This window comes from Aptenodytes patagonicus, chromosome 2 (assembly GCF_965638725.1).
Source record: "Aptenodytes patagonicus chromosome 2, bAptPat1.pri.cur, whole genome shotgun sequence".
Lineage (NCBI taxonomy): Eukaryota > Metazoa > Chordata > Aves > Sphenisciformes > Spheniscidae > Aptenodytes > Aptenodytes patagonicus.
In genome coordinates, this window is record NC_134950.1 from 30,059,666 (window position 1) to 30,084,702 (window position 25,037).

Genomic DNA, 25,037 nt, shown 5'->3' on the forward strand with positions numbered 1-25,037 from the left:
AATTGCATCTCTGTAATAAAGAGCAGAATTCAGCCCACCGGTACAGTAATCCTTGGCCACTGCAATATGAAACCATTTGACTAAAAACATGTCTATATAGTTATGCTTCTGAAGAAGGAATATCTATGAACATTAACTCATCCACTTTCTAAAAACTAAATTATATTTGTGTTGGAATGTTAAATGATGTTCCTGCACTAAAATCTTCAAGGACAACTTTCAACCCTAGGTGCATTTTTAGGACTGATCTAGATTCGCTTAACTATTTAAACAGTGGCAGGATCTAATTCTAGTGGTGCCAGCTGATGTTATTAGAGAAATTTAGCCCAGTTTGCTTCACTTCTGACTTGCATTCCACACGAAGTGCAGAGTAGCTTTATTACAGATTTTTAAGAAAAACATTATCTATATTTTTTCATGCATGTCCAGAAATATGAGGTAGAAGAATAAGCTAAAACCCACAAATGATTCTTTTAAAATCATAAATATAGACTTTCCAACACAATTAGATTAAATCTGTAATGCTTCTGAAAAAGCGGATGAAGCACCTATTCAAAACATGCAGCTGAATGTATAATTAACCAGTGATTTTGCAAACAAGTATTTTATTCTTTTTATATGTGGTTGACGAGATATTCAAATCAAGACTATTTTTGCTGAAATGTGTAGTAACAACAACTGATGTTTGCAGATGAGAGATGTAATTGGAGCAGCTACAGCAGGACAGAACTACTACCGTTCCAACATGGACAACACTGTCTCCTATATGAACACTTACTCTATTCCAAAAGTGGTGCAAAATCGTGTTCGAACCTGGTATGAATACACATGGGACTCTCAGGGAATGCTGGGTAAGGCTTTCCAATTCCTATTATGTAGCAACTCCAAGTGAGAGTGGTTGTACAGATACAGAGTGAAAGTCACATTTCTGCTTTTCTGAATTGCGTGCAAGAAGTGAGGAGGATATTCAATTTACTTTAGAAAAGAAAAAAACTCCAAACCAATATGATGCTTACTATCTGACAAATTCTATTAATTTATATAATGTTCTGGTTATAATTTGAGACAGGATATGTAAATTAAAAGACAGTATCTTATAGAATCATAGAATCATAGAATGGTTTGGGTTGGAAGGGACCTTAAAGATCATCTAGTCCCAACGCCCCTGCCATAAGCAGGGACACCTTCCACCGGACCAGGTTGCTCAAAGCCCCATCCAACCTGGCCTTGAACACTTCCAGGGATGGGGCATCCACAACTTCTCTGGGCAACCTGTTCCAGTGCCTCACCACCCTCATAGCAAAGAATTTCTTCCTTATATCTAATCTAAAGCTACCCTCTTTCAGTTTAAAGCCTTTACCCCTTGTCCTATCACTACATGCCCTTGTAAAAAGTCCTTCTCCAGCTTTCTTGTAGGCCCCCTTCAGGTACTGATAGGCTGCAATAAGGTCTCCCCAAAGCCTTCTCTTCTCCAGGCTGAAAAACCCCAACTCTCTCAGCCTGTCTTCATAGGAGAGGTGCTCCAGCCCTCTGATCATGGCCCTCCTCTGGACTCGATCCAACAGGTCCATGTCCTTCTTATGTTGGGGGCCTCAGAGCTAAACGCAGTACTCCAGGTGGGGTCTCACCAGAGCGGAGTAGAGGGGGAGAATCACCTCCCTCTATCTGCTGGTCACGCTTCTTTTGATGCAGCCCAGGATACGGTTGACCTTCTGGGCTGCAAACGCACATTGCCGGGTCATGTTGAGCTTCTCATCAACCAACACCCCCAAGTCCTTCTCCTCAGGGCTGCTCTCAATCCATTCTCTGCCCAGCCTGTATTTATGCTTGGCATTGACCGACCCATGTGCAGGACCTTGCACTTGGCCTTGTTGAACATCATAAGGTTCGCACGGGCCCACCTCTCAAGCCTGTCAAGGTCCCTCTGGATGGCATCCCTTCCCTCCAATGTGTCAACCACACCACACAGCTTGGTGTCATTGGCAAACTTGCTGAGGGTGCACTTGATCCCACTGTCCATGTTGCCAACAAAGATGTTAAACAGCACTAGTCTCAATACTGACCCCTGAGGAACGCCACTCATCACTGGTCTCCACTTGGACATCAAGCCATTGACCGCAACTCTTTGAGTTCTACTAAGAAAGTACTACTTTCTTAGTAAAAGCATATTAGCAGCTTCCTCATTTGAACTCATAAATGCTAGAATAGCTCCATTAAGTTATTTTTTCTGTACAATACTTATTTTTATGGACATTCTTTCATTCTTCCTTTATACTTTCTAGCTAACAGAGTTTGCTCTTTTTTTTTCTTTTACAGATGAATCAGAATTACTGGAGCAGATGCCAACCAAAATGCAATTAGACATTGCAATTGATGTGAACTTTGCCATTGTCAATAAAGTTGACTTATTCAAAGCAAGTACTTTTACAGGAGAATGCAGAAATATGTGGTATTCCTGAGACAGAAACCTTGTTTTGTACATCTTGCAATACTTAACAATGTTTGTTAATATGCAAGGCAAAATAGGTCTAAGAAATATTTTGGTCAATGGATACATGTCAGGATAAAGCCAAGTGCCTGCCTCTGAAATTTTTGTGTCAAAGCAGAGATTAAAAAAAAAGCAAATGAGATTAAGACACAGTCCTGTTGTATCAACATATTAAAGCTGATGTTATGGTGTCGTGGTCACCATATGGTGACATATGGTCAGACTGTAAGTGATTTCAGAGTATAACTAATCTCAGGAGTCAGACATAGAAGAATGTAATTTTTAATACAGTTCACCTTGCCTTGTTGTATACTGCCTAGCACTGCCTGAGAGATCACTAATGCTATGTGTTCTGGCAACATAAGTTTGGTATAGTGAATGCTACTTTTTAGTAACTTTTTGTGCAAAGGAGCTTTTTTTTGTTATCATGATAGTTTCCCAGAAATTAAATTTAAATGTGGTACTTAAGATTGGATTTTTGACAGCAAAACCAAGGATACACTGCATTTTTAGAAGTAGTCTTGACATACAGTTACCTTAACACTAATTTGTTTGTTAGGATAATTGCAAAAAAAATCACATGATATCTCTGTATAAACTTTACATATCTTCACGGTTTCTGCCGCATTTGCTGAAGACATGGAATTCATAGATTCATACCAACATTTGACATGATCTGGTTTTTTTCTCCCCTGGATCAGTAAAAAAAAAATCATATAAGAGACCCATAAAGCTGTGAACGTAGCACTAACTGAGCTTCCACACAAAATTTAGATGTACAGAACATTACTTTTTAAAAATTGAAGAGATGTTCAACTTAAAGGGAATTTTATAAGTATCTGAAATGACAATTCTTTCAGTCTTTTCTCTGCCCTAAAAGCTGATCCTTATGATGTTCTGAGTTTGCATTCCACTTATGAATCCCTGGATCATTCATGTGTTGTTGGGTTTTGCTGCCCAGTGTAAGCACTAATAATCACTTGTGTTACTGAATTAATAGAGCAATCGATTCTAACTCTTTTAACAGGGGTGCGATACCCAGATGATATATGACATGCTGCTAAGGTTGAAATCCATTGTATATTTACCTGGTGACTTTGTCTGCAAAAAGGTGAGCATTGTTGTCTCTTTCAAATAATGATTATAGTATGTATTTAAGAAAAAGAGTTCAGATATCGGTCAACAGTGTCCTTTAAATACAATTAATCCTGAGGGAATTAGATAGCATAAAAGTAATTAAGGTACTCTGTGTAGTAATAACAAATGCACTCTCAAGTTTCAATCTAGAACAAGACAATATGGATTTTATTACTTACAATATCAACCATAAAATTATAGTAATATGGGAAAGTACTTAATGTAAATATGGCTTATCTAATGATACATCATGAAGTTTTAATATTTAAAATGGAGCAAGCTTAATTTTTTTATACATATATACATACAAACATAGCCTGGAGATCTCAATCTATGATGCTCTGCATGTGCTTCATTTGTGTATTCAGAAACTCTTAAGTGGAATTATCCAAGAATGTGGAAAATACACTGCATCCCATACCACTCCTTACAGCAGGATCTGATCTTGCTCTACCTTCACTCACAGCTCTGAGCCATCTCCAGACTTCCAACTGAATGCTGTCACACTGTCCCTTAGCAAAGCCATCTATCTTCTCTTAGCGTTTTGGCTCAAACATGGCCTTATAGTACTGCAGGTAGGTGGCTCAGCTTCTGACCAAGTGAACCCAAGTCTTTTTTCAAAAGGCATGTAAACATACTCGTAAGCAGTGTTGGATGTAATTAAAGCATGGGGGAGGGTGAAGTATCAGTACTGTAACTGTTCTGGCAAGTGACCCACAGTTCATGCCACACCCAGAAGTGACCATCAGAACCCCTTAACTTGTCTTTAGCAGTTTTGGTCCACGATCTTCACTAAGGTCCTCATCCCTCCAAGAGTTAAGCATACGATCCTCTTCCCAAACGCTGAGTTAGTCCCACTGACTCCACAGTGTAGGAAGTTAAACATTTGTGAATGCACTAAAGGATGCACTTCAAAGACCAATCCCAGAATTTCTGTTGGCTAGGAAGGGTGGAAGAGTAGTTTGGTGTGTTTGCTTGTACAATGCAGAGCATGAAAGGATCTTAGACTGCGGCTGGGACTCTGCCACAACAGAGATAATAAATGACAGTAACAGATTCAAGGTCTTGATCCTGCAGTCAGATGCAAAGTGTTCTCAAAAAGGATGGATTTGAAGTATCATTTTACTCCAGCTTGATTCAGAGCTAAAAGGCCACTCACTTGTATAGATCTACTATGTGGCCAACAACCATCATAATCCTATTAATGCTGTAACATGTAGTAGGGAATAAGACCCTGTTGGAACTACCTCCTCCTTGGATGTGTGTTGGCCTCATCGTACTTTTTCAAGGAGGCTCCGACATGCAGGCTTGGAGGTGCAAGTGAAGGGATAAGAAGTGCAAGCCTTACATTTTCAGTTCTGGCTTTGTTGCTGTTGCAACACTTTTAAAATGAAACTGCTGCTTTGCCTCATTTACTCCAGCTGCATGAGTAGAAAAATATTTATTTACCTGTCTTACTGAGATGTTGTGAGGACTGTTATAATCATGTTTGTGAAGTCCATTATATTACTCCAGTTTGCCTGCTTTTTATTGTGTATACTGAAGTCATGCTTTGAATCCTAGTACATCATGCAAAGGATAATAAATAAACTAATAATCTCTTAAACCATCTAGTGATTACATAAAAGTAGACAAAGTTTTGAATGATTGTTTATTCTTATTTTCCTTTTAAATTAGGTAAGTGATGATTAGAAAGAATAGTGTAAAAACTGAAGCTTGTTAGACCATGAAGCATAGGCTTTTTTTGCACTTCTCTGTTATTAAATATGCTGCTGAAATACTTTAGTTTCCACCAGAATAGTTGATGGAAATGATTGCTACAATCCTGATTATTATCTAGTCTTCTTTTTCCAAGTTGGCCTAGATGGTCTTACTCCTGTTCAAATATTGTTCCACATCACAATTAGTCCTTGTGCTTGTGCTCAGTGCTAGGGAAAGTAGCGCAAACATTTATTTCTCCATAATACCGGTAAACCTGTTTATGAGAAAGTGGAATGATATTTAAAGACTACTTTGTCAGATTATTCTAACAAAAAAATACTTCCCTGCTAAAACATTGGATCTTTTTGTGTTTGTGTGCCCAGGGAGAGATTGGCAGAGAGATGTACATCATTAAACAGGGTGAAGTTCAAGTCCTTGGAGGCCCTGATGGTACAAAAGTCCTGGTTACACTAAAAGCAGGAGCTGTATTTGGGGAGATCAGGTAGGTCCATCGCTATTTTTAACAGTTTCTTTAGAACTGGTCAAATAATCAATGGTTGTTTAACTTCTCTGTGGTAAGCATGACAGCTACCACAGGGAGGCTGGAAAGTTGGTAGGATCAACCAAGACGACACTGAGCAAGGAGATGCAGGTAAGTGAAGGAAAATCTAAGTGAAACATCAGAGACTAATCTTGCAAGGTCTGAGACCAGTGTTTTGGGCAATGTACACAGGGATATACAGACAGATTTATCCTTCAGATATAATACATCCTCCTGTTCTGAGATCTGCAATACAGCAGGACCAAATGCATTTTATTGCCTGTATAGTGAGACTAGGTGCCCTTACACAGCAGATGGTAAAACTGATAATTAATTTCCAACAAAGGAGATAAAAAATCTAAAATAGCAAATAAGCCTGGTTCATTTAGGAGCTGAAGTAGGGATTAAGTTGCCAAAAATCAGGCATCCACATTTGAAAATGTATTTGTTTAAGAGCATACAAAACAAGAAAAAGGCTGACAGACCAGATTTTTGGGTATGAGTTTATCTGGAGGACAAGATTTTTCTCAGGTGGTTACAAATGGTTTTTATATTCTCCATGTGGTTGCTATGTAAAATCCATTAACTCTTATGGGCCATGTTCCCCAATTAGCCAACCAAGTGCTAGATTTTAGGCACTGCATCCCCTGCTGAAGTTGGCCTGAGGAAAAGTAATAAAATACATGTGCTGCTGCATGTGATAAACTGGATTCTTGATTTCTTCCAGCTGCCTTCCTGTTATTGTTAATCCTCTTGCTGGTAGCTTTAATCTGCCTTTTGAAAAGCGGTAATCAGCTCTGTGCCAGGTTTACATTTATCTTCTTTTTGTGTCTCCCTTTGTGGTAGGGGAAACATTCCTGTTTATGCAGTGACGTGCGTACAGAACTTGCTTAGACCTCAAGTGGAAAACACCTGATACACCCCATAGATACAGACCTTTTTCATTGAGTGGGACAGTGAAATTATATCAGCTATTTGAGAGAAGGTTATTTGAAAGTTATTTCTCTGTGCGACAATATAATACCTGAGCAAAGCCTCAAAACAAAATACTGTGTCATAAGTGATGTGGAAAGGCTGAGAATGCACTGATTTTCAGTAAGGGCTGAATAATGAAAAGATAAAAGAAAAAGCTACAGCAGCCCAGATATGTAATCTGCACATAGTTTTCAATTATTTATTAGTCTTGTACTTGGAGCAAGGACTTTATTTTTTAAACTGAGAAATGATAATGATTGGTTTTAAAACAAGGAAGGGATGTTCAAACTTTTGATATAATACAGGTGAGCACTTGTTTCCACATGAGAACTACACAATAGCCTTTAAAGATTCATTTCCCAGTATGTGTTACTCTTCACATCATTGCCAATATGGCCAGTACAGCCCTCAGCAATGCTATAACCCTATGCTTCTAGTCTTGTTTTATTCATTGTTGACCTACTGCGGCAGCACACCAGTTCAGACACACATAATTTGCATATAAATGACAGGCAATGGATAAGCTCAAGGAGAAAATGCACAGCAACCGGCAGACATCTCCAAAATTGAAGAAAAGCAAAGATATGAAGCACTAAGTGTATCAGTAGAGATTTATCCTCTTCCTTGTGGCGAAGTGTTACAAAATAATGAGTTTGTATAGTGCCTCTCTATATAAGTTTTGTCAAGGTCTTCTGAATACGGAAGAAGCAGTAGAAAATGAAAAAAAATATTCTTTAATGGATGAAATATTGCTTCACTTAGCACAACCAAGTTTTCCCCTCAGTATTCATAGTATGGTTATCACCTGATATCAGGCTGATGTCCTTCTGATTTCTGATTCAAGATTTGTTTAGAGAAATATGTCAGCTTCATTCCGAGTGGCTTAACTGCATGATTTATAAGACACTTGCTATTTAATTTCACTCTGTTCAAAATGCATGTAAATGATGCTTAAAAAGTCTCTGAGGGCAAAGGAGTTGAAGAAAAGAAAAAACGTTTATTTCAAAAAATTTCCCTGAATTATACTAGAAGGCTAATGCAAGACTAATGTCAAACAAGTCCTTTTCCTATTTCATCCTTGAAAATTATTACAGAAACAGATTAAGAAATAGGAGTTGCCTTCCAATTAACATCTTCCCCTCGTTACTACCTTCCTGTATAGATAATATCAGTTTGGGGAAGCAAAATAATCTCAGAATCACAAGCAAACAGATTGCTGCCTTAATGAGAGCTTGTCTGCACAGACAATTGGGAAAGAGAGAAATTCAACTATAACACAACACTTCATTAGCCCAGAGAAATTTACACTTTAAGCCAGATGTCCTCATTCATCCTTTTACTGTTATTTCACTAGATCAATTTCTTAACAGAAAATGGTAATTCTGGAAAAATAAAAATATTTCTCCATTATATGTAAATTTTTGACAGGAAGATCTCTAAATGTTTGATCTCATCTTTAGCCTTTCAGCTGTTTTGTAACTTTAACTTTTATTTAAAAAAATAAAAAATAAAGGGAGTATTTATCTTTGTGAAAGATTACATTTTCCACTTTGGCCCAGGATTTCCCACAAAGTGGCAGCTGCTGCTTTTCAATGAGCTCTGCCCTTAGGTGTTTGACATCCTGCTCAGAAGCAAGATCCAGACCTATCTCCCTTTCCTGACTTACCAGTTCTCTCCATAAGCACATAGGTGCCGAGCTGAGCCGGCACAACCCTGCACGTTCAGCTGATACGCACACCATTCCCTGGACCAATTTGCTAATTTCAATGAACAGCAGCTTCCTAAAGAGATCAGCTGAGTCATCACTCTGACGACTTTATACCTCTAAATTAAATTTGCTAGCATAAGAATTCAAAAGTTATCATCTCATACTAATATTACAGCATTTCGGGCTAACAACTGGAGTAAAAAATGTAAGGTAAAAAAAGCAAATTTGTCTATTAATATAGATATTACATTACCAAGAACCATTGCAAGGCAAATGTAGTTATTTTTTTAAAATTTGGTCTATCACGTAACTCTTAGCACAATAGCCAAAACAGATTAAATTATGAAGTCCATAACGCTGTCCTTAGTCAAAGAAGATTCTGTTTGAGCAAGGACTGCCTTACTTGTAAAATTCACCTCACATCATCACCATAATGAAAAAGTTGATCTCTTTAGTCCTAGTCTGCCTCGATAAAATGAGCTTTCTGTTAGGAAAGCCTGAAAATGATTGTTCAATGAGTTGTTGAGAAGTGATTCTCATCAGAACTCAAAAGCTGTTTGCAATTTTCTTTAGTTGCTTTTCTTGTTGTGCAAATAATTTTATTCTATCTGAGGAATTGTACAGAATTGTTTAAAAAGAAGACGATATATGGCATTTTCAGCTTCAGTTCATATATTGATTGCTATCTTGGGTTGCAGAAAAACACTCTGTGTGTGTGTGTGTGTGTGTGTGTGTGTAAAAATAGCCTTGTACACACAGTTGCAGAGATCTCATACTATCCCTTATAAATAAAATATAATGTTATCTGTATGATCTAATATTTATAAATATGTTCTATAAATGTATTTAATATTACAACCAATATTTATATATCCTTGATTAATAATTTGGATAAGTATTAAATCATGTTTTATGGGGTCCAGACTATCCTTTATTAATAACTTTTAAATTTAGAGATTACTAAATATTCTCTAAAAATATTAACTCACTGGGAAATATTTAAGGGACAAATTTTAGGGTAGATCTCCTTGAATACAGTGATAAAGCAATTTTAGTCCTAAGAGCAAAACACAACTTCTCTTACTTATTACCACAGCTGAGAAGTGAATTTTCTTCATTTCATTTGCTTAATGCAAGATGAACAATTTAATTTTTATTTGTACAACATCTGATTTTTATGTGGATAGCCTTCCTATGGCCAACTGGTGCTTGCTAAACTGGTCTAAGGCTTTATTTTCAAAACAAAATAGCCTTCTTTTTCTAGCGGACACATTTGTAACTGTCGGCGTGAAAGACCTTCCTAATCCATACCATTCAACTTGCCAACATTCAAATGTGAGATGTGGTATGTGAGAAAACTGAAAACCAGAGTCCCACAGAAGTTATTCACTCAGGAAAATTAAAATTCTGGGAGAATCATTCATTCATTGCAAATAACTCTTTCAAAAATAACGGACTTGTGCTGCTCTATTTCTGATATAAATAATTTTCAACAATAAAATTGAGGAAATGCCAAGTTCACACGAGGACTAAAACAAATGCAGTCCTTGCAGTGGGTGTCTCTTGGGAGAAACGTCTCTATCTAGCAAGACTTTTCACAGTCCTTAGCATCTACATACACCTGACCAGTAGTGACAATTTGCCTTCCTGAGGCAAGACGATATTTCTAACCCCAACTGCAAAGGGACTTTACAGAACATAAGGGTACGTAAATGAGCTTTACGATGACTTTAATGGAGAACCACCAGCAAAGAGATTCCTCACTAGGACAAGTAACAATTGAACTGATGATGTTTATTTTCGTTCTAGCTTATTAGCTGCAGGTGGAGGAAATCGAAGGACTGCCGACGTGGTTGCTCATGGTTTTGCCAACCTTTTCATTCTGGACAAGAAAACACTCAATGAAATCTTAGTGCACTATCCTGAGTCAGAAAAACTTCTCATGAAGAAAGCAAAGTATGTCCTACTAACAGTTTTTAAATCACATTATTTAACTGCAGAATGGACAGTTGTGGCTTCTAGACAGATTTGCATTCCTTTCTTGGAAGAGTAACAGATGTAAACACATTTGTATTTAGAGGTCAGATTTGCCTGGTAGTATCTAGTGGAAGTCATGGTCTTGGCAGGGACTCCAAGAGTTGTGGAAATGTGGTAAGTAGAACGAAGTCCTGAATGTAGTTGCCTTCTCCATTGTATTTAAGGTAACAAAACAAATAGGAGATACAGATGCATATCAGGACTCCGTACATAGTCAAGAAAGAAACTGCAGGACAGATGTCAGTTAAGGAGTAGGTTTTCAAAGATGCAACCGAACACTCGCAATTAATTCTAGAGAGATACACTTCAATGCACCCACAGGCCTTTATGCATTTCCAAAACCTTAAGCAGTAGTTAGGAATGGATATAAAGAAAGGCCCGACAAAATGGAAGTACACAGATTGGAGTGCTGTGCATCTTGTTCAAAAGGATTCTGAAATGGGATTTCAAACCCAAACTGCTTTTTATCTTGCTTTGGCTGTAGCTTGCTAGGATCACCATTTCCCCAGCTTTGAAAGGGCAAAATATTGACAGATTTTGTCATAAAATTAAGACAAAATGAGTACCTTGCTACCTTGTAAAAGGTCCAAATATATTAAACAGTTTGTCATTATTAGTATACTTCAGAACTTTTTTCTTCTCAGCTGTTGCCTCGCATTGCTATCAAAGGTTGGAAGGTTGCTCCCAGACTTGAAATTCCACCAGAGAAGACTAAACATAGCACAGGAGTGACATTTTGTTTAGGGAAGCGCTAGCAGATGGTTGCATTCAGCATGTTTCAAGAGCCCTGATTGTCAAATGACAGTATCTTGAGAATTATCACGTCCCCGAGGAACAAGGAACCTAGACACAGAATGGGCTGATTGCCCAATTTTCAAAACCAGCATCAACAGGTAGAAAGGTGGAACAAATCCACAGACTGATGGTCTTCAGCATTTATCCTTCCTGACTTTTCTCCAGCTTCTTTCTAAACAGTTTTATGACCACCATTACTTGTTATTCCTGTCTCTCTGTCCCACACTACTTTCCTCTGCTTTCTTGTCCACCCCAGTCATATCCTGCCAAGCCGTTAAATTCTGCTTCCTCCAGATAGCCTCCAGACAGATGGATAATAATCATCCATCCTTCGTATCTGCACTCCCATTTGGGTCCAAAGCCCTCTCTAGATATCAGCCTAGATACAGGATATCCTGCTTAATTTTAAAGATATGTGGTACCTGCCCTGTGCTGGAGGCCATGTATTCTGCTCACCTGTCTAGGCATCCACTAATTCTTCCAAAACTCCTGTGCTCTATGTATGGTCAGCCATGTCTCTAGAAAAACTAGGCACCAACAGGAGATTTGTGCACTGTTTTGATAAAGTTTGCAGTTATGTTCAGTTTTGGAATCAAGTTATCAGTTGCTCTGCCCTGGAAGTTTTACGTTAGAGTCCTCTGTAGGATTGCATTGGCCATCCCACACCTTTAAAGGGCTCCTTGAAATAAACTCAAAGGAGTTGTTCAAGCAAGAAATTTGTTCTATTATCACCTGCCTGATAGTCACTGTATGGTCTTTACATAATAAACCCATGCAAGCTGCTGAAATGTACTTTTTAAATTCATTACAATAAAACCTAAAAAAATTAAATCTTCACTTCTGAAATTCCCAAAGTTACAAAGTACAAGATGCTGGAGAAAACTATAGTATTATGGGATTTACTGTACTTCAGACTTCTTCATAAAAAGCCTTAAGTCAGGGCTTTTGCAAGGATAGAAAAATTGCCTTGAAAACTGTACAGTAACCTAATAGAAATTGAAAGCATGGGAACCCTCTGCTTTTCACTGGTTCCATCTATCTTGGAACTGTCATCTAATCTTTACCCTCGTCGTTCATTCTCACTTCTTGTCGTTATGGTTGCAAATCAGCACAGCTACAGAAGGGTGTGAAAATCTAGTCTGCCACATGATTGGCAGTATTTTTTATATCTTCAGGGTATATTCTTCTACTGAAGAAGACCAAAAATAAGTACCACTGTCTAACCTGGCCTATGAGAGATGAGCCATGCTGAGTTAGTTTGGTAAACTGTTACTTCCACAAGCATCAGCTGGACTCTAAATTGAGCATTAACCGCTCTCTGAATTTACATACAGAAGGCCAGGTAAGAGACTTCCACCTCAGGTATGAGGCATCGGTCCCCCTTCACGCTACTTCTCACCTTATAAAACTCTCATCTGCTTTGCAACACCTTAATTTGAGCCTGCACTTGTTTATTCTCCAGGATATAGGTAAGCAATTGGCTGCTCATGGCTTAGACAGGTGTACTCTGCACTGGGCAAAAAACTGGCTGGACGGCCGGGCCCAAAGAGTTGTGGTGAATGGAGTTCAATCCAGTTGGCGGCCGGTCACGAGTGGTGTTCCCCAGGGCTCAGTTTTGGGGCCGGTCTTGTTCAATATCTTTATCAACGATCTGGATGAGGGGATTGAGTGCACCCTCAGTAAGTTTGCAGACGACACCAAGTTGGGCGGGAGCGTTGATCTGCTCGAGGGTGAGAACACTCAGCCCTCATTAGTTTCTGCAGAAATCAAGAGCACTAAACATACTGCAAGTGTGAACTTAAAATAAAACCATACATATCCACTTAGTTCCCTTGCAGTAAGTTTGACTCTGTCCTACTCACTTGCCCGTACAGTCACTGAGACAAATTTAACTCTGAAACAAGGCAGGTGCAAAAGTATTTTGCAGAGGGACCTGGACAGGCTGGATCGATGGGCCGAGGCCAACTGTATGAGATTCAACAAGGCCAAGTGCCGGGTCCTGCACTTCGGCCACAACAACCCCATGCAGCGCTACAGGCTTGGGGAAGAGTGGCTGGGAAGCTGCCTGTCAGAAAAGGACCTGGGGGTGTTAGTCGACAGCCGGCTGAACGTGAGCCGGCAGTGTGCCCAGGTGGCCAAGAAGGCCAATGGCATCCTGGCCTGTATCAGAACTAGTGTGGCCAGCAGAAGCAGGGAAGTGATCGTGCCCCTGTACTCGGCCCTGGTGAGGCTGCACCTCGACTACTGTGTTCAGTTTTGGGCCCCTCGCTACAAGAAAAACACTGAGGTGCTGGAGCGCATCTGTTGTGGTTTAACCAGGCAGGCAGCTAAGCACCACACAGCCATTCACTCACTCCCCCCCCGGCCAGTGGGACGGGGAGAGAATCAGGAAGAAAAAAGTAAAGTTATGGGTTGAGATAAAGATATTTTAATAGGACAGAAAAGGAAGGGAAAATAGTAATAATGATAAAAGAATACACAAAATAAGTGATGCACAATGCAATTGCTCACCACCAGCCAACCGATGCCCAGCCAGTTCCCGAGCAGCAGTTGCCACCCCTGGCTAACTCCCCCCAGTTTATATACTGAGCATGACGTCACATGGTATGGAATATCCCTTTGGCCAGTTTGGGTCAGCTGTCCTGGCTGTGCCCCCTCCCAGCTTAGAATCATAGAATCATTAAGGTTGGAAGAGACCTCTAAGATTATCGAGTCCAACCATCAACGCAACACCATCATGCCCGCTAAACCATGTCCCTAAGCGCCACATCTACACGTCTTTTAAATACCTCCAGGGATGGGGACTCAACCACTTCCCTGGGCAGCCTCTTCCAATGTTTAACCACTCTTTCAGTAAAGACATTTTTCCTCATGTCCAATCTAAACCTCCCCTGCCGCAACTTGAGGCCATTTCTTCTCGTCCTATCGCTAGTTACTTGGGAGAAGAGACCGACACCCACCTCACTACAACCTCCTTTCAGGTAGTTGTAGAGAGCGATGAGGTCTCCCCTCAGCCTCCTTTTCTCCAGGCTAAACAAATTAACTCTATCCCAGGACAGCATCCAAAGAAGGGCAATGAAGCTGGTGAAGGGTCTAGAGCACAAGACTTACAAGGAGCAGCTGAGGGAACTGGGGTTGTTTAGCCTGCAGAAAAGGAGGCTCAGAGGAGACCTCATCGCTCTCTACAACTACCTGAAAGGAGGTTGTAGCGAGGTGGGTGTCAGTCTCTTCTCCCAAGTAACAAGCGATAGGACGAGAGGAAATGGCCTCAAGTTGCGCCAGGGGAGGTTTAGATTGGATATTGGGAAAAATTTCTTCACTGAAAGGGTTGTCAAGCATTGGACCAGGCTGCCCAGGGAAGTGGTGGAGTCACCATCCCTGGAGGTATTTAAAAGACGTGTAGACATGGTGTTTAGGGACACGGTTTAGTGGTGGACTTGGCAGTGTTAGGTTTACAGTTGGACTCGATGATCTTAGAGGTCTTTTCCAACCTAAATGATTCTATGATTCTGTGATTCTAAGTCCAAATTAGAACAGTAGCCTCCAACTCTACCAGAGCCTAGGGTAAAGCCCTTATCCTTTCCAGCTTTGCTTTTGCCACTGGACCTGGGACACAAAAAAAAAATTCGCTGGAAAAGTTGTCAGATTTTCGTCCATGAATGTGACATTTTAGCTTTGCAGGAACTTTGCTCAGTTTCACAGCACTGCTGCGTGTTCTCATACCTTCCTGTCTCCAGGGTGCTGCTGATGCAGAAGGGGAAACCTGCTCCAGGACCACCAGTGCAACAACCACGGGGCTTGGCCAGTCTGTTTGGGCAGAAACAGGAAACTCCAAAATTGTTTAAAGCGATACTTGGAGGTAAAGGAAAAGAAGGCCTTTCTAGCCTGCTGCAGCTGAAGAAAGAACAAGACACTCAGGTAATTCTACGGAAAATAGAGTAGTTAATTTCAGGTGCTGGAGGGAAACAGTAAAGATACTGGGAGGGCCTAGGCAAACACAGTAGATGAAAATGTAGCCTTACTGCAATCAATGGCAAAAACTGCCAGTAGCTGAGATATAATCACTGTACCTAATCTCTGTAAACACTACTTCTAAAATTTGGCTCAAATCTTCCTGGACCTGGACTCTATGCAGAGCAGAGAAAACAAAAGCAAAGAAAAAGCAAGGAAAAAAGCAAGCAAACAAAAATCCTCAAAGAAAGTAAGGATAAAATAGACTTTACAAAGACCCTAAGGGCATCTGATCTTCTAATTTTATGTAAACAACAGTAAATACAGAAATATCCTAACACAGTAATCTGATCCAGTTGACTCAAGCACACAGTGAACTTTCCAATTCAAAGTCAGATCTTTGGTTGTCACAAATCCTGAGGACAAAATTTAAAGCTTAGCCCACACAGCTAAAACTAATTAAATCTCTAATATATGGCACTTATGAAAAAACTGTTATTTTAGTTGATGAAAAATAATTCCCACATTATATTCTGTTCTGAGGAATGTTAATAAGAACCTGCTCAGTTCTACATATTTACCCAAAGGTGGCAGAATTCTGTCTTTATAGCTGAACTGGCAGTGTTTTTATTTTTTTAAGTTAAATAAAGATCTTTGCTTACACAAATGACTACAACACTATGATTGGAACAGAAACATTGCTCAATTTCATGTGTATTTGTGAACTTAATAGCAAATAGGCTTGGCCAAGGAACCGTGGCACCAGGCAATATGTCAAGATTTACATAACACTTTTTCTTTCTGTACTAGTGCAAGAACATAAAGGAAGGCAAGACCTAAGGAAGGGTTGAGTGCCCCAAACCGTGCCTGTTTCATCCTGCTGTATTAATAAGAAACAGATACTATCGCTATCTACAAGCTTTTCCTAGGTTTTATGTTGATATTCTGGTTCTGAAATCGCATTTTTCATTTAGAAACTCATTTTCAGCAGCTAAATACAAATTTCATACGTTGCATACCATTAATCACAGTATCCATGCTGTGCCTTTCCACTGCATATACAGAATAGAACGACTTCCTGAATTTCTTCTGCAGCATTGGAAAACATTTAACTTTTTGTTTCTAGGAAACTCAAGCTGAAGCAGAGAATAAGCCTAAACAAGAGGAGAAGAAACCTGTGGAGCCTGCAGCCTCATCTGCACCCCCTGCACAAAAGGAAGAGCCGAATGCAGATGCTAAGCCTAAACCACCTGCAGTTTTGCACAGAGGAACCACTAACGAGTCACTGATCATTACTATGTCTCCATCCCCCAAAACAGAAGAAGGAGAGATCCTTAAAGTTGAAGTTAAAGAGAAAAAAAAATAAATAGGTGGTGCTTTGGGCTGTGGCCTTGCTGAATTCAGAGGGCTAGTGTGACTGCTTTTGGGTACAAAAGATTAAAAGTAGAGACTACTCAAAAGAAAAATCTACCCCAGCTCCTCCTCTTCTCTTCTTCCTCTCCTGCGACAGCTGGACAAATTATTTATATACTTACCTCGTAACCTTGAGCCTGAAGAGAGAACTTCTGGTGTAATAGGAATTAGAGCTCAGACTATTTTGGGACCACCTGTTTCTTGTTTGATCCATGCTCTCCCTTATCTCTTACTGTCTTGTTCCTGCTTCTCCTCTTCCCTCTACTGTTTATCCTCGCTTTCTTATTGCTGTTCCTGTTGCTCAGTTTGCTCTGAATTTTTGTATGCGTTCTCTTCTGTTTTCTTTTCTGGTTCCCCATAGTTATCCTTTTTCTTGTTACTGCCCTATTGTTGCTGAGGTTACTTACGTTTCTCTCAATCCTTCTCTCTCCTCCCCTTATACTTGTAATCAGTGACCCGCTTTTGTGACTAGCGTAGCTCAGTGCAGAAAGCTGTGATGCTGTGTGTTGGGACGTTTTAGCTTGGGACAGAGGGCTACAAAACAAAACCATTGTCAAAAGATAATCACAAAATACACAACGGGGAAGCAAATTGCAGAATTATTGCCAGCCTTTTGAAAGCATGAGCATCTGCTCGAGCTGTCTTTGACTCTGGTGAATAAACATGGCAGAGACTTAGATATTCCCCCACCCCACCCCAGGAGTGACCTTTAACTTTGGGCTGCCGACTTACACATTAGATCTTCTCAAGGGGTTGGGCATTAATAATGCTCTCTGAAGAGCAAGCAGTTGATACTAACTTTTTGAAGAATCTTAGTATCTAAACTAGCCACTTCAAAAATAAAGGTTATTTTACAAAAAGCAGGATTTACACTTTCTGGCTCTGTGGTGCCTAGTTTCAACCAATGCTCCAGTTGTTCACCTCCATCATAGACATCGATTGATGGTGCACAGTGAGCCCTGTGCCTTACCAGGGCTGAGCTACATCGTACCTGTGAACTAAAGTAAATCCTTTACCAGCGCCACAGCTAAGAGGGCTACAGCTGTCTAACAAGGAACTCCCGCACTGTCAACCTTCTGCAGCAACTCATCACAGAAAGGGATGCAATATTAAACAAAAGGCTGAAGCTGTGTTTTAAGCTTAATTATCAATTACTTTTTTCTCTTCCACGGGTTTGCGTCTCCTCTCTCTCCCTATCCACTTTTAGTCCCCACCGGATGAACGGTTTGGGGAACTAAAACCATTATACAGAGGCCAAGCCAAGAAATGGTAAGGGCAGGCTTCACAGCTCCTCAGCTGACCAGCCAACCAAGGAAGGCACCGTGCCAAAATTAAACAATTCACTTTGCAGGCTATATGATCCCACTGGCTATGGGTCCTGTAGGCCTGCTCTGTAAAGCCTTTCAACTTCTCTAATCACAGGCAAAGCTGCAGCCCAACCAGAATCAGTGGGAGCTTTGCCCAGGTAAAAGCTAAATGATTGCATTCCGTTATGTTGTATATTCCACACATCCTCTGGCATGACCAAAACCCAAATCTCTTTCAAAAAGAAAGTTCTGCCGCATTAGCAGTGAGGTCAAGGTTCAATTGCTACATGGGAAGAACCATCTTTATTTGTATGTTACTTGTTAAATTTTGATATGTAAGAAAAAAGGATGTCACAACAGAGGTAGAAAATTATAAGATGCATCATAAAGAATTATTAATCTATTGCATATCCAGGAATGTCTCAATACAATCTCAAAATGAGAAATATTGCAGAACTGCTTCACAAACGAGGCCTTCTGTGAATAATAATGATGTATGAATTCATTACAATATATGGTTCTCAATTTTTTTTTTTTTTGAGAGAGAGTTGTAAAAACATTACGGAAGGGGGAAAAAAACCCATAAACCCCCATATTTTAACATTTTTATATTAATGAGTAAAGCGCTCTGTCATTGCAAAAGATCTGACCCCCTTCTGCCTACACAAATGCTACCAGGTAACTTCAAACATTTTCACTGTTGGCATATTTAAGTTCATCAGTCACACGCTGACATACATTAGCAAGTAAGGGCTGAGACTGCAGCAGCAAGCACTACACTGCAGCAACAGAGCATCCCACGGGCTGCTGCTTTGCTACAGCTCAGGACTGCAGGAAAGCCTGAGAGTTCTGTCTGCAGAATTACCACGTTATGCACTGCTCTCAAGTTCCTTAGACTCAAAACGAGAAGAGGAGAACTGTCAGTCTTTGCAGAAGATCACGGCCACGCAGAAGTAACATCCATCTGGTTTTCTCTGACGTCCTACTTTTCTGTTGTTGGAGCATTTTCCCCTTTCCAGAGTTCCTCCATTTTTAGCGGTGCACAGGGGCAGGAAGGGTCCAGGAATCCAAGCTGCAACTATTTATAGGGTTTTTACCAGAAGGAACAACACAAGAAAGGTCAAGATATAAGATGTATTAATCCTTTCAGGAACTAATTCTTGTGGATTCTTGACTGGTGGAGAAGTCGAGTGAAGTACTCTAGAGCACTTAGAAGACGCAACTTCCAGTATCAAAGCTCACTCAGGTTCTGTATGGCATCGCACTCCGCTGCAATGCTATGTCTCTAGCATCTCTCAGTTTCCCAATAAAGCTTCTCAGACTCGACTACACTTGAATGTAAAGAAACTGAAGGGTGGAGTAGGAGAATGTGTTTGAAAATGAAAAACAACCAAATCTCTGTGCCTCTCTACTTAAAATGTAGACGCTGTTCTGAAAAAAAGTTTGGGAAAACCTGATAATAATTGTATGAAATAGCATGCATGGGAGAACTCTAATGTGGCAAAGAGCATGAAACAGTCACTGCTAAAACCATCCAATTTCAGAGTATCTTCTTGCTAAAAGCCAGTATGAGATGCTTTATGAAATATACACTGCACATTCATAACCACTGAGTGAAAAGGCATTTTTCCTCTCATCTGATAATACTAGTCATAAATCTGAGCTGTTCAGCCTGTGGAATACTCATAGGAACCGCAAAAGCAGCATTTATCATTAGACAGGAAATGCTGAACACAAAAGCACAATGGAAGAATAGCATACTGAAATTATATTTTTAATGCATAGGCATTGTAAATCAGTTAACGTCATCAGAACTGAAATACATAGGAAAGTAAAAAATTCTGGTTACAGGTTCTCTCTCTGCTGTACATATGTATATATTACGCCCATTAAATGGCAAAAAGCATCTGATTATGAAGACTGCTATACATCACTTTTATCACAAGGTGGTGCAAGTGACCTACAAGCACATTTGCTTTACAAAACTTTGACAATATTTTGCTTTGTCCCCCTCAGGCTAAGAAGGCATTTTTTACATGTAAAAATAAACAAACAAATGGCAAAACAAAACAACTCCCCCCACCCCCACCCCCACCCCCCCCTTGACTCACAATCTGCTGCATTCCTTGACTCAGAATATTGCTTCAGCCTAACCTGAAAGTTTCCAAATTTTCCAACAGGCTGTTAGCTGTACACCTCCAAGAGAAGTTACACTGAGAAAATGGCTCTTGCCACTGTCAGGTCTGAAACACTTTTCTTTTACACACAATAAGGCACATTGAGAAGTAGGTGTCGTTGATACGCTATCGAATTCCCTAAGCTTGAGGAACATGGGGGCACTTTTCTAACATGAGATAAAGAATTCTCTATTGTAGATACTCCAAATTTATGTGTAGAATACAAACAAAACAAAAAGGTTTATGTATTTTATATGCAGCAGCTATTTAGTATAATAATAGCTATTAACATACTTAAATGCATTTAAATGCACTTCCACAGCAACTTAAAACAGAATTGGTAACAGCACTCAGATGCAGCATTATATTTTGGCAAAGAGCTCAGAGGAACTTCAGTAGTATCCTGTACTCCTATCAGTAGTACTCGTCCACGTCAATGAATCTAGACAAAGCATTAATACTGCCTCCAGTTATCTCTGTACATGGAGCGTGTAGCTGTGAAACAGTTTACTGTTCCAAAATCATACAGTATCAATTTGCAGCAGTATGATTTAGGTTCATTATAACTACTTCCTTGATCTTAATATTTTGTGTTGCATATCTGGAATGACACTTCATTATAATTCATATATAAAGTAGTAACACATTTGCACTACTCTGATAAAAAGATGACTGTAGATTTTTATATAAACACACACATGAATTAGATTTCAAAAAAGAGCGAGCTTGGCTTAATATGAAACAAAATCTCTTCCTTAGTATTCCACTACTGAAACTATTTAGGACCCGCTTCCACCAAGGAAAATGGAGTGGAGAATAACATATCCATCCATGATTGATAACTAGTCAACTGTCTACAAAACATTTGGTATGTTTTACAGGATGTGTAAGACAATCTCAACACATATATCTTTCATCCATCAACGTTAATGTGAATTCAGATTTTTGACAGGATTATACATGTATGGAAAAAAAATTAAAAACCACACAGAGCAGCTCCAGCAACTAAAAAAAAAGTCAAATACAAAGTCACATGCACTATGATCTGGTGCAATCTTGAGTGCCCAAGTATGCTAAACCTCGTGTCAGTCCATTCTGTTCTTACATGTTACAGCTGGACCATCCAGAATCAGATCATTTGGATGTCTAACTCCAAACCACTTCAAATGTGAAACTGCAAAAATTAATGTTCAAGGTGGGCATTTTGGAAGTGATAAAGGAGACCTTTACATCCACTTACGTTACATGCGCTGACAGGATCAGAAGAGATCCTCAGCAAGCAGTATGCAACTGGGAGACAAGAAAGCTTCGTCTGTCCACTAAGCAAACACAACACGATTTACACGGGGTGTAAATGGTGAAGAGAAAACTCAAGCCAAGAAAATAAACCAGAAATTGTTTGCCCTAGAGAAATGCAGTATGATTATAGGATTAGAGCTTACAGACTTTTACGTCTTCCTACTGGGAGGGAAGAGGGAAGAATGTTTTTTTTGCAGGCACTTTTCATTAGTGAGCTCAGGAAAAAGAAGCATGATTCAAAATATGATGAAAACAATATAAATCAGGTAGCACTTTAAAGAACTGTCTTTGCTTAAAAATATGCAGCTATAAATCAGACAAAACTTTTTAACTAAAACGTGAACTCCCACCTCACAAAAAGCCTTTTAAAGATCAATAGTCATGACTGTTTTACAGAAAAAAAAACCAAAACAAAAAAAAAACAAAACAAAACCCCAACCAAAATAAAATCTGGAGTTCCCCTTTTCCAGCACCGTACACACTGAAACACATCTTACAGCCTTTACAGTAGTAGCCTCAAAGGCCAATAGTAGTATTCTGAGATGTTAGATGTTTACCTTGATTTACCCTAGTTATTCCTGTACTACCTTAAGAGACTGCATATTATATAAAAGAATATATACTTTAATGACTTGTTTGGCTCATGTTCACACAGCCCTGAATCCCAGGCATTGGCCAAAGGCACTGAAGTGGTAAATGTGAAGTAGGCACGCAAGGAGGACCTTTACACTCTGTTCTGGCACTCATCTAACTATGAAACTCCTGTGACAAAATTTTGGTATGGTGGCTTAATAGACACAGAAGCCTGAAGTATTCCAAATTCGTTGAAAGACGTACAAACTTTTATCTGCTTGGTGGGGATATACCCTCTTTTTCATATCAGACTGGTTTTATGATCACTGAGAAACTGCAGTCCTTGGTGCTGATCCCCGCAAAAGTAACTGAACGCTCCCACTGGCCAAATTTATCAAACAGGCAGCTGGTCCGCTTCCAGCCGTTCTCCCCCTTCTCTCTGCATATGCAACCTCTTTTCTTCCACTCTTACTTTTCAAAACAAAATGCACTCATGTAAGCCCTATCTCTCAAATCAACATCAAGTATTAACACAATTACAATTTTGGCCCTTAAAAGGCACACTTGGCAAAGTGATTTGCAGGCAAAAGCTAACAGACATTACCATACAGAGGTGTGTGTATACATGTATACAGAAGTATCTTGAAAACCAAAGTCTGCAGATACAGCAGGTAAAGCAAGCACAAAGTCTCAGCTCCCCTACTCAGCCCATTCACTTTGTAGCAGGATTCTTAGGAGGTTGCAGTTTGTAGGTGCTGAAGTAGTTCACCACTTGCTGAGGGACTTCTGCCAGGACACACTGCGCCAGAGCTTCTTTTGAAGACTTATAAAAAAAAAAAAAAAGAACACCAAGTTTCAGTTTCCACCAACTGTTAAAGGATATCCTAAGATGGGCAATAAGCACCTCCTCTATTAGGCCAACTTAAAGTCTGACATTTTACAGCGGACTCTACACAGCGCCCTTGCGGGACAGATGGAAGCTTCCCCGACATCTTTACCTTCTCGCTCCCATTACCAGGAACCAGGCTGCCTTGTTCCACTGAAGTAATAGGAGCTGGGTGCACGAAGGGCTGCCATGTCTGAAGATACCTTTTGTCATACAAAACACACACACACACAGTGCAGACGTCGAACTTCAGCCATGTAAACACACTTCCACTATCTGCTTAAGATGTCTGTTCAGGGGCTTGTCTAATCACCTGCAACCTTTTGCACCAAGTGTTATCCACAGTAACTGTACTGCTACAGAGCAGCTGTTCTAGACATACTGTTTTTACTGTAAGACTAAGTATCCATGGGAAAAAAGCACGTCCCTCTTTCTAGAAACTGAAAGCGTTTGAATATATAATTTTATACTGAATATTGACCCTAGTTAATCTACATCCAAGTGCATTATTCAGTAAGCATATTCTATATTGATTTTGCTCTCCTTCTCCTTTCAGTTTGCCTGAGTTGCTCTGAGGTTAAACAAAGAACTTGTATCAAAAGTAAAAATAAAAATACAAAGACAAAATAAGGAGGTATAAGGAGTATTAACAGGGTTAATATTAAGAAAAATTAACAAAATTAGAACATATTAGGATGGAAATAAAAGTATTGATCTTATCTTCTTCATCCTGAGGAAATTTTGGGTCTCTTGATTTTTTTTTTTTAAACCAACTTTTTCCAGTGATATGACATTTAAAAGCCAGACTATATTAGCCTGCGTATATTTTATTAGGTTCTACAGCAAAAATCAGGACTCCATTCTTTCACCGCCTATTTTTTCGGTATATTTGCTTTAATGAAAATGAAAGCTATCACCACTATTGTGCCCACACACAATTTCTACTGATTACGACCTCCCCGATATAGTCTTGAATTTTAACACTGCAGTAAAATGTGAGACTAATCCACATTTACAAATCGGCATCCACAATAAAAAACACTTTTCCTTAAGAACAAAACCACAGTAAGTTCTTCCTCCCAAATGAAAACCACATCCATTTGTTTAATCAAGTCTGAGGGAGATTTACAAAGGTCATTTCCCTGCAGCAACTTGTCAGAAATGCAGTGCTCAAACCAGAAATGGAGTCTTTTTAAACATGAATCAGTTCACCTAATGGAAATTCTACAGATGCTGAAGTCTTCTGTCCTTTTTTTTTTTTTTTTTTTAGCATTTGATACAGACTTATCTCAGACTTCAGAGTTCATTTCAGTGACACTGCAAAAGCTTAGGACTATACGTAGGATATCCTAGCAAACCCAGCATACCTCTACAATATTTATTAAGCATACCATCAAGATTACTTACGTTTTGGAACTTCCTGAACGGCACAAACTGGACAATGTCTCTGACAGCTGGTTCTCCTGACGAGGACCTAAGAACTCCATTGTCACCATCAAGAAACTCCATAGCATCAAAGTCTGCTCCTCCAACACCAACAATGATAATGGACATGGGCAATTTTGAAGCATTAACTATGGCAGTTCGAGTTTGATCAAGGTCTGTTATCACACCATCCGTTATGATCAGAAGTATAAAGTATTGCTGTCAAATCAATAAACACTATGTTATGACAAAGAAATAGAAAACATGTAGGCATGTACACTTAGAAAAATGCACATACAGACTACATACTGTTGTCACTTTGAGCATGTTCAATGCACTCACTGAATTTTACAGTCAAACGTCTAAGTTGTGGTCAGGCTTCATCTGTACAGTCCGAAGAAATTTATAAGGACAACATAATCAATCTTTTAAAAGAAGTCATCTTTAAACAGCCACCTACCAAAAACCCAGTGGTATCACCCTTCTCCTCTCCAAAATCCCCAGACAAACCAACAGTTAACCTATCTTCCAAGTACTTGTCCTGGGATAGAAGGCAGTTTGTTGAGGTTTTGGACAGATAACACCTGTGGAACTTGTATTTCTTTCCTTTCTGGTCTATCAATA

The 25,037-nt window shown here is 39.5% G+C and overlaps 2 protein-coding genes across 3 annotated transcripts in view; one reads left to right on the forward strand and one right to left on the reverse strand.

Annotated features, from left to right (window-relative positions):
- The window catches only part of CNGB3 (cyclic nucleotide gated channel subunit beta 3), a 74,519-nt gene extending 57,820 nt beyond the window's left edge, over nt 1-16,699 (forward strand). Inside the window, exons 12-18 of the mRNA XM_076328948.1 lie at nt 692-851; nt 2,317-2,414; nt 3,516-3,599; nt 5,710-5,828; nt 10,360-10,506; nt 15,120-15,300; nt 16,460-16,699. Coding sequence (XP_076185063.1) covers nt 692-851; nt 2,317-2,414; nt 3,516-3,599; nt 5,710-5,828; nt 10,360-10,506; nt 15,120-15,300; nt 16,460-16,699 — 1,029 coding nt within the window. The remainder of the gene's footprint in view (nt 1-691; nt 852-2,316; nt 2,415-3,515; nt 3,600-5,709; nt 5,829-10,359; nt 10,507-15,119; nt 15,301-16,459) is intronic.
- A 5,875-nt stretch (nt 16,700-22,574) lies between these two features.
- CPNE3 (copine 3) overlaps nt 22,575-25,037 on the reverse strand; it is a 28,691-nt gene continuing 26,228 nt past the window's right edge. For both annotated transcript variants that reach the window (XM_076329457.1, XM_076329456.1), the window contains exons 16-17: nt 24,396-24,632; nt 22,575-22,925 (exon numbers count right to left, since the gene is read on the reverse strand). In XM_076329457.1, coding sequence (XP_076185572.1) covers nt 22,815-22,925; nt 24,396-24,632 — 348 coding nt within the window. In that variant the 3' untranslated portion in view covers nt 22,575-22,814. The remainder of the gene's footprint in view (nt 22,926-24,395; nt 24,633-25,037) is intronic.